This window comes from Seriola aureovittata, chromosome 4 (genome assembly GCF_021018895.1).
Source record: "Seriola aureovittata isolate HTS-2021-v1 ecotype China chromosome 4, ASM2101889v1, whole genome shotgun sequence".
In the NCBI taxonomy this organism is placed as follows: Eukaryota; Metazoa; Chordata; class Actinopteri; order Carangiformes; family Carangidae; genus Seriola; species Seriola aureovittata.
The window spans coordinates 16,764,070-16,774,486 of record NC_079367.1 but is presented as its reverse complement, the minus strand read 5'-3'; the positions used below and the strand labels follow the sequence as shown (position 1 = coordinate 16,774,486).

At 38.7% G+C, this 10,417-nt stretch overlaps 1 protein-coding gene across 2 annotated transcripts; it reads left to right on the top strand.

Annotated features, from left to right (window-relative positions):
* Positions 1-2,611: 2,611 nt before the first annotated feature.
* il10ra (interleukin 10 receptor, alpha) lies at positions 2,612-7,349 on the top strand. Of its 2 annotated transcripts, none has more exons than XM_056375023.1 (7): positions 2,612-2,960; positions 3,439-3,554; positions 3,820-3,989; positions 4,092-4,237; positions 4,955-5,123; positions 5,457-5,575; positions 5,807-7,349. In XM_056375023.1, the coding sequence occupies exons 2-7, from the start codon at positions 3,547-3,549 to the stop codon at positions 6,704-6,706; spliced, it is 1,512 nt and encodes a 503-aa protein (XP_056230998.1). In that variant the 5' UTR covers positions 2,612-2,960; positions 3,439-3,546; the 3' UTR covers positions 6,707-7,349. The 2 variants fall into 2 exon arrangements, with proteins under 2 accessions (XP_056230998.1, XP_056230997.1); XM_056375022.1 differs by having other exon boundaries at positions 2,615-2,960; positions 3,434-3,554.
* The last annotated feature ends 3,068 nt before the right edge of the window (positions 7,350-10,417 follow it).

Genomic DNA, 10,417 nt, shown 5'->3' with positions numbered 1-10,417 from the left:
CAGGTAGGTCTGCCTTTCCCCCTCCCTTCCTAACACCTCCCATCATTACCTCAAGCCTTCATTCTTGACCTCACAGAGACGGGCGTGCCCAGTGCACCAAATTCTCACCTGCCAGACCAGTTTGGTGACAGCGAGAGACTGTCAGCACTTCTTTCACAGTATGAAGCTCCATTATGGCTCAAATGACACCGGCTGAGCTGTCACAGGGACCTGAACCAAAATGGCCTCCTCTCGAAAGAGATTTTTATTTTAATGCTGAGACTGTATGGTTTTCACAAGCAATGAAAGTCTAAAGTCTAAACTTTCCAACCTCAATGTGCTTGTTGGCAGTTTAGGGAAGTGCTGGGGAAAAAAGGAGCCTGGTACTTTTGAGTGTTTTCTTTAACCTCTGTCTGCTCCTTCAGTGGTGGCGTTACTGCGCATATGTTGTTTCAGCAAACTTTCAGAGCTACCTTCATCTGATTTCTATCAAGATACCACATGCTGATGCTTTGTAATGCCTCCCTTTGTAAGCTTTCCACTGCTCACACTAGGTTTGCTTACCAGTGTTTGCTTTTTCTGCATCTTTAACCCTGTCAAACTATGTAGGACATATCGGGAACAATTTAGTGTGCAGGTGCTGGTGGGCGTTGTGGTTTTCTGGTTGAACACCTATTCCATATAACAGCACTGCGCCAGATTTGAATGTGACTGAATATCTTTGTGAAATATCGACCTCTCACTCTATCTCCCCATGTTTCGTCTTTGTCACAACTCTTTATTATTACATAAATAAAGGTAAAATGTCCCTAGAGTATGTAACCTCGAATGTTAAGCACATAGAGTACATCAATACAATACAGGTCTATACTGCAGGATTTATAATATCAAATTAACTCTGTAAGTCTTTGTGTGGCTAAATCTTTACTTTATCATTACTGAGGTACTGCATGATGAACTGAGTTTATGGGAAGTGTCACAAGACACTCACTGTGAAAATGTATGCACCTTAAAACACCACTAGAGGGTGATATTACAACAAGTCTCCACCTACGTGCTTGTAGTCATACACCAAATGACTTGAGAGAAAAGTCCCCCTCTGAACTAAAATTGCAGGTGATATTTGACATTTAAGCAAAACTCCCACAGTCCCACATTTAGGTAGCAGTTCTCTGTCCATCTGCTAGACAGAAACCAAAAGATCGTACTAAGAAAACGTGATTTAATTTACCAGGAACTAAAACTTGAACTTAAACATGTGAAAAAGAGGTGTGAAACAGAAAGGGGAATTAAGTTAGTTACCACTATTGGCTATAATTCAGTATAATATGCTTTCTCAGAATTGAAAGAATATTATTACATTGACAATAATTATCAAAAAAGAACAAAAAAAACAGGTTAAGTTAGGTTAGGTTAGCATGCAAACAGCAGTAACTTTTGAAGAGACAAATATCCTGTTAAGGATGTAAACATGGCATTTAGTTACTAAACAAGTTCATGGGGGAAAAAACTAGGAAAAGGAGAACCATCCCTTTAGTTTTATGGCAACTGTGTTATAAATCCATCCTGTTACTGCACATCTATTACAGAGCAATATCCAGAAGATGCAAAAAGAAAGTCCAGATGTGTATTTAAATGTTTAGCTTATTGTAGCTTGTATAAAGCTTTGCACATTTTGTTTACACTATGTAATGGAAATACTGATAGTGAGTAAATTAAATTACATTTTTTTCACGAATGGTGTCTTGAAAAATGATTATTAACTGGTAACTTGGTGACCAGTAGGATCCAATGTTTTAATAATTTCCCATCTACTTTCGGCAAATATGAAAAAACACCCTCATATCTTCCATATCCACCCGCAATAACCTTTATATCATGAATTTCTTTTAAAAGTGCAGAAAAGTGATAAAGGTACATACGTAAGATGAGGTTTGGAGATAAGGGTCTACAGTCATTGTGGTTTCTTGAGACTACAGATAGAGTCAGATATTCCCTTCAGCGGATAGACTTTTGGAAAGGTCATGACCTTTATGACACTTTAGTTAATATGAGTTTATTACCTGCATACTGGACTCATAATGCATAGAGCGATGGTGGCATTAAGTGTCTATGATGCACATAAACTCATAGTTTGTGTGTATCAACATATCAAGTGATTTTTGCTTGTTAATATTGAAAAATAAACTTTGTATTTTTTGGTGTTCCCGTTCCTCTCACAGGCAATTCTACCACAACGTTTCGCAAAAACCACCTTTCATGCATGTCACCGCAACTGAAAGACACAGACTCACAGGAAAAGATATAATACATGTACTGTGGTCAAAACTAAACAGAGGGACTATAATGTGTCTGTATCTGGTTCAAACTGCATGTTTTTATTATGAAAATTAAGAAATTACAAATCCTTATTCTGTTTAAAAACACCTTTCTTATCCAACTACTACCTGCAAAAAAAAAAAGTGAAAGGGGAACTCCTGAATGCTTCCCTTTTCTTTTCTCTGAAATGTCAATGTACATCAAGTGTGGAAAGAGGAAAAAAGTCTGATGAGAGAGCTTAGAAAGAGAGGTGAAACTAGGAGCAACGTCACGACAGGAAATGCGTTATCTGAGAGGGAGGGGACTTGAGCTAGAGAAAACAGCATTCCGGGGGAACTATGCAAATAAAGTTGTTAGTGTGAAGCCAGCTGCCTCTTCTTATTTGTTCCCTGTTGAACAGACACCACAGTATCAGCGAGAGGACTGTTGCTTCCGCTCTGTCTAAATTTATCAATTTGAACCGTTACACAGAGTGGTGCAGAGGAGAAAAGATGTTTCTACTTTCTAATTTGCCTCAGTGATGACCGGCTTGAGAGATTTTATAGGGGACCGCAGTGTGGATCATTACTGAGTGATGATATTTCTCCAGATACCTGAAATGGATATGAGCAACAAGACACCAATTCTTCTCCTCCTAATTATCTGTATAAACTCTGCATCAGGTAATTAACAACCTTTGTTATTCATTATTTCTTTTTCGAATACTTTGTATTTGAATTGATCTTATTTTGTGTTTAAATTAAGCAAATATATTTTGAATTTATCACTGTGGAATTGTTAGTGGAACTGTTTGTCATCAAATTATGTGAAAAAAAAAATACAAATACAGATATAAAAGGTTTCTTATTATGAAGGCGTCAGAGAGTTCCATTCTGATAAGTGATTCCCATAAGTTAGAGAGTGGAAATGGGTAAAACGCTTGTTCCCTTTACAAAACACCCACAGTGTCTTATGATCAGAGATCCCATACGATTGCAGTATCACTGCGTCTTTTTCGTCAGCCAGACTTCCTTTACCCCTCCTGACCACACTCTTCACAAAGTTTTTCAACATTAGGTCAGCTTGTGTACACGACATGTAAATTATTTTGTAATACTAGAAGTGAATCATGATTCTCCTATTTTTTCTGTGGCAGGACAGGATGTCCCTCGGCCTGAAGACCTGGCGGTGAATGTTTCAGATGGTGATGTGATAGTACATTGGAAACACCCTGCGGGAGCCCCCTCAAACTCCACGTACAATGTACAAATGGGAAAGTAAGTTTAATTTCAACATATTAGGAATAACAGTTTTACATAAGAGTTACCATGTCCTGTTTGTCAACTTCCTAAATTTCCCAGCAGTTTTTTCCTTCCTCTGACTGATATTTGTTTTCCTCTCAACTGTGATATTTTTGGACCACTTGAATCGAGTTTTTAAATGTTGATTCTGACTTTTATTACAATGCTTGATTTCATTTCACCTTCTGTTATCCATTGACTCCACTCCTTCCAGTTGGTGACTGGTGTGCTCTCTCCTCAGGTACAATGGTGAGTGGAAGGAGGTAAAAAGCTGCACTGGGACCACAAACCACTATTGTGACCTTAGCCGCTTTATACTTGACTATTACATTCACTACAAGGTCAAAGTCCAGCTGGTCACAGGACATGACAAGTCTGAATGGATAAGCAAGAGAATTCGTCCAAATGAAAGTAAGCATGGCTGTTACTTTGGTATGACATCAGTCAGTCAGACATCAGTCATTATAATGTCACACTATAGGGTTGTTTTCTTACCTGTCTCTGTTCCCACAGGTAAGTTGCAGCCTCCCTCGTTCACTTTGTTGGCCACTTCCAGCACTCTATCTGTTTCTGTTCACAAGAAACCCATTCTGAGGAAGCTCTTTCCATTTGGGCTTACCTACACCATCTACCTGGAGGACAGAGGGCAAGATAATAAGGTAGGCATCAGAATTATTGGTTTAAAGGCACAATATGTGAAATAATTTAAGACATCATTCACCCTCTCCACCAACACTGTCACAAAAATTCAAAACACGGGATTGGGACTAATCATATCTATTGAATGTGCAAAATGTTTGTTAATGAATCAATGCTACTAAAATGTAGGTATATTTTCTATTATGTTCAGTTGAGAAAACAGGCAAAATGCTTATTTTAAGTCAAACTCTACAATTTTGTATCTGAATATTTCTGTAATTTTTATTTTAAAAATCCTGATTGGGCCTTCATTAATTATTAATATCCTACAGCTTTACCATATTTCGACATTTAATGTCATGCTGTTCTTCCTGAATAAATATCTACATGACTATCATGGCCAGAGGAATTCACAATAAAGATATTATCGGAATATCTATAGACAATTTGAAAAGAAAAAGGAAAAGATGCTCAGTCAAATTAATCTTTAACTTTGTTTATTGTGTGTTGATGAATTACACTTAATGGATAGTGAAACGGCAACCAGATAAACTGATAAACAAATGATTCACCTAGGCCTAATATCTGCCATCACAATATTATCATCTGTCTATTATAAACACTATATCAATATTTTATTTTTTAAATATCACGATTATCATGAATACATTACTCCTCCCAGGCTATATTGCACAATGCCTTGACCTGCATGGCACTTTGATTTTTTTGCCTTACAGACTACTACAGCATACCTGAAAGATGATGTGGGGTTGGATCAAACGACTAAGACTTTCAGTTCTCTCCACTGGGGGAGAGAGTACTGTGTCAGCATGGTGGTAGCGGGTAATGCAGCTCTCTCCATCAGTGCTCTGTCGCCTACACAGTGTCTTCAGCTACCGGAGCAAGGTAAGAAAAACATGATGATGATAGAACAATGTAACATTATCATAAAATTGTATTTTTTCAATGACAAATAATTCTATGTGCCATCAGTAAAAATAAACAGGCGATAAGTAGATTGCTAGCCTTAATGAAACAGTATGACATTTTTGGGAAATACATGTATTCACTTTCTTCAATGAGAAGAGCAATACCGCTCTTGCATCACTCATGTGTCTGGCACAGTTCCCCAATTGTTGGGCTATTCCTTCAAGCCTAAATTTAAAGTATGATACAGGTTCAAATCTATAAAACACCCTCACATCTGTTAAATTCTTTTGTGTTTTTGCCCCCTTCCAGAATGGTACATAATCGCTATATCGTCCTTATCTATTCTGGGTGTGCTGACGATCGTTGCTATCAGTGTAGCCATCCTCCTGTGTTACCTGAAACGACCAGAGAAAATACCTGCTGTATTGGTAAGTGTATTAGATTACTGCAAACTGGGAAGAATCACACTCATGCAAACTTGTACTGTCAGCTATAAGAAAAGCAGAACCAAAAGTTATCACAGAAACAGAAAGAAAAAATTTGTTGTAGATATCACTTTGCATCACATTCTTTATAGTACATAACTAATTCTTCTCCTGAAAGTGACAATAAAACAATGAATAATACTACAACCAACATCTTCTCTTGTCTCACTCCAGAAATCCCCTTCAAGCTACTGGCTTCCACTCAGTGTTGGAGAAGGGACTATTGAGGTTGTGACAGACAGAGGATGGTTCCTGTCCAGTTACAGAACAGAAGTGAAAAACTGCGTCAAAGACCCTGTGACCCACGTGACAGTAATAGAGGACAATGAAGAGGAAGAGAGGAGGACAAGCATGGACAGTGGGGTCAGCATGGGGTCCAGCTCTGCTATAAAAAATGAAGGTAGTCCTGTAATGAAACAAGATGACAGTGGCTGTGGGAGCTTGGGAGGACCAGAGAGCTCCACCAGCAGTCAGACAGATTACCCCATGCCAGATGAGAGGACTGATACTGACACAGTAGGGAAAAGAGAGGATAGTGGTTTGGGGCTGGGCTGCCAGCTCCATTCTTCTTCCATGAATCTGGATGGACAGGACAACGGGATTCTAAAGGAGTCTGTTCTTGGGGGAAATTATCGCACCCAAAGCCCCTCTGCTGTGCAGATTCATGTCTGCAATGATGAGGAGGGGTTAAATCAGGTACTTCCAGATACAGATCTGGCCGAAGTGGTCACAGGTTACAAGGCTGGAATTCAGTCATGTATCTGTTCAGGGGCAGGTCAGTGCACTTGGTGCCATAAACAAGGTCATTATGGATCTGAAGTTATCAGACAATATAGAGCTATGTGTATAGAAAATGGATCACTGAGCAGCAAATGTGATTTTGTGGACTCTTACAAAGCCAGTTATTCGAAAAAATCACAAATGAACTCTGTCATTATGGATGATTTTAAAAACACTTTTACAAAACTAGGGGAGAGTTTCCCTCTGCTAACCACTCTAGTGGAGGGAGAACATGACTTCAACATGAACAATGTGTCTCTCTCACTATGTGACGTACAGCTTACAACTGACTGACACACTATGCGATGTAACAACGCTATTTATAAAATCAAGCTGACGAAACCTGTCTGAGCGGTGTGCTGAAAGAATACACTTCCCTTTTTCCCTTTTTCCCACATGACACACTTTTTGAATGATGAAATGGAAGCATTAATTTGTATTTGGGGAGTATGTTGGTGTATTTTGGGGAAAAAGGGGTGTAAAGAAGTGTAAGGAGGAAACAGAGCACTCAGCGCCTTGTTGCTGAACATAGGAAGGAAAGACAGGTTTAACCACACAGCTGCGGGCTGGTGGCTGTTGGTGTGAGTCTCAGGACTTTACACAGTTAGACATTTTAATGACAAAAGCCTTATTCATTGCTGTTTCACTTGGTATATTAACCACCAACTAAAATGCAGTATGCAGGAAGTGAAACTTAGCATGGGAGTGATGCAGAGAAACCGTTCGACAGTTACATGGTTTTGGGCATTTTGCTATTACACCTCAGCCAACACTTGCTAAGTGCAAACATTTAACAACAACTATGAGCAAGAACATTTTGTCACAGTCCGTTTTTAACGTTCTCTGACTCAGCAAGTGACTCTCATATGTCTTATACTGTAGGTATGTCTTTAAGCTACTTCCGTTTAAATTATTTATTAAATGCTATGAAAAAACATGTTTACTGTGTATTGCTGTGAATATATATGATTCTGCTCTAGTACATGTGAGTGAAAGAAAGTCTTCCCCTGGAAAAAAAAAAAAAAAACCCAATCAGTAAACATATGCCATATTTTAGAAACCATGACTCAACCAAACACAAGGAAAACCCTGAAACAACAAAATGATACCTACTGGAAAAGAAAAAAAAATTACATATTGCTTCGCTGTACTTGGGATCCCCATATGCAAATTCTGTACAGGAACCAGAGCAGTGGTTTTTTAGCTTCTAAACTAAGCAACAAAAACTTCCTCTCTCAGCCTTCCACTCGTTTAAAAAAAAGCCCCGCTCTAAATCTATAGCGAAGGCAGCCAATATTGGCAGGGAACTGAGTTTCCATAGATACTGAACATTAATCTCAGTGAAATAATGCTTTAACGTCAGTTGTTTGGTAAAGGGCACTCTTTATCTCTTTTCAGTGGAAAGACAGTCATATGACTTACTTCTCCATGTGCAGCATAAAGTACAGGGGAAGTGAGACAATTTTTGGCTAATCCTATAAAAGTTGAAGAAAAATCCTTTGAGCTGAAAAGTATCACATTACTGGTGTTGCAGTACACGTCCTACAGTCTTATATTTCATCTTCTATTCCTACCACTCTGTGTATGGCTGGATTTACCTGTTAGGAGGCCCTGCTGTAAAAATTAACTACTGATACTGATCATCTACCTGCTGCTCTACGTGCAATGTGCGGTATGCTCCCAAAATTAGATCTTGATGCAAGGTCCCTAATGAGCCTTGCAAATTCTGTTGGTTCATTGGCTTTTGGAAAAACAAATTACCAAAACCATCTGACAACGGTGAGCCTGGTGGTTTTGGAGTCCTCAACTTTTTAATTTACTGCGATCTAAACAAGTCTACCTTTGATTCCCAAAAGGTCACAAAGGAGGAAACGCAGATAAAGGGTTTTTTTTAACATCACAGCTTCATAAGTGAATCATTTACTGTTTACACTGATCAGCCGCATTAAAACCTGTGGCATGTTTCAATGTGGTGGCTACACGCGCACAGACACACACACGCGCCCGCGCGCACACACACACACACACACGCGTGTGCGCACAAACACACGCGCGTGCACACACACAGCTTTCTTTTTTTGCCTTTTGTACATCTGACTTATGATTGTTTTTGACTAAGTACAAAAGTTGACCTTCATTCACCTCACTGTAGGCAGTTCTCATTAAAAAAACATCAGCTACAAAGAAACATGTTTTGGTTTCTTTAAAGGAAAAAGAATGAGACATTCAAGTTCTGGCAACGATTGAAAGTATCAAAAAGGTAGTAGATATGTGAACGTGAAAGGAAGTCACCCACAGCTTACAAGAAAACTGAACTGCCTAGGTGCTGTGGTGGAGTTGTTGATATTCTGACTTCACCTCAAAAGTTTTTCTCGTGAGCCCCATGTATGCATTAGCTTCTCTCTGGTGTGTGTGTGTGTGTGGGTGTGTGTGCATTTGAAGCCACAACACGACATACTTTTCAGTTTCTCATGACAGATAGCAAAACTGACAAAAATTGAAACGCAAGAAAATATATATTCTATTTTAATTTTAATTCATTTTTTAAATTAAATGACATGAACTTATAATACAATTTTGCATACACAATAGCACACACTACTTCTCTTTCTGTTTCATTTTTATTTTCAAGGCCCGACTGATAAGTTTGCCAAGAAGCAGTGACGCAGTTTGAATGTATTACATCACACAAAAAGTTAAAAGTCATTCAAAAAGAACATGATAAGTTACATCCTCGGGTTAAAATAAAACAACATAAAGAATAGCAGCAAAAGACAAACAGGAACAGATAACATGACACGTGCTCAAAACAAGATGTGTGATGCACAGGAAAGTGACAGGCGAGGGGTGTGTCTTCCATTATGATTAAACTGCCACCAACTTGTCCGCTATTTTACGGTGCTGCTGATGGAAAAGGGAGAAGACTTCTTCAACCCGACTTTGCTGTAGAGAGAGATAAAACACACCAAGCTTAACCATATGAACATAAAGCAATTAATGTATATAGAAGGAAAGAATCGTCCACTTACGTGAGCACTTTGTCTTTCAGTGACGGCTCTAAAGAGTAAGATGAGACACATTGAACATGCATCACTATACAACAATTGCATGACAGATTCATCATATTGTAGTCTTAATGTTGGGTGATGTTGCACATCATCAACCATGTAAGCATATGCATCAAAGTTTCACACCAGTATCTATCTCTGAGATTTGTGCTTCCTTCCCAATAAAAGAGAGGTGAAAAATTAAATGGCAACAGCTCTGGATTCAGTGTCCTCGTTTCTCTGGATAACTCAGACACAGCCAACTAATTCTAGAAAGCAGTTCTTACTACATGAGAAGTATTCATAGAGGTCTTTTGATTATTATTAAAATAACCAAGTTGATGAAATGTTGCTACTGAACTTCCTAAATTGTACGTTTTAAACGCTGTGTGCACCACAAATTCCATTCACCTCCACTGTACTGGCGAGGCAGCAGATATGCATTATCTCAAAACCTTATTATCTGCACGGCAAAACCACTACAATGGTAGACAGGCAGCATGCTTTTTGCAATGGCTCATTAAAGCTCAGCTCACCCTTTTTCTTGCAGCAGTTTTTGCATTTGTACTTGCAGCAGAATTGTACAATGGCAATGGTAAAGAGGATCGCCAGGATGCCGAAGCCCACAGCGACCCCGATTGCTGTTGAGTTTACCCTGCTTCCTGCATAATACAAATACAGAGAGGAAATTAGATGATAGCTATAGATCAACACGTGTTCAAAGATCACCTTACAAGCATTCCCGAACAATAAACAAGCCAACATAATGACAAAGAGTTTCTTTTTTAATTTTACAGGGTATTGTATTCCTGATATAAATGATTACCAACTGAAATAGTCTGTCTAGCTGATGGGGCCTAATTCGATCAATATGTATCTGTTCATTATGAATGAATATTCACTCTGATGAAATGAGATTGGAAAATCAATCTCTGGGAAAGATTCTGGCTCTGGTATC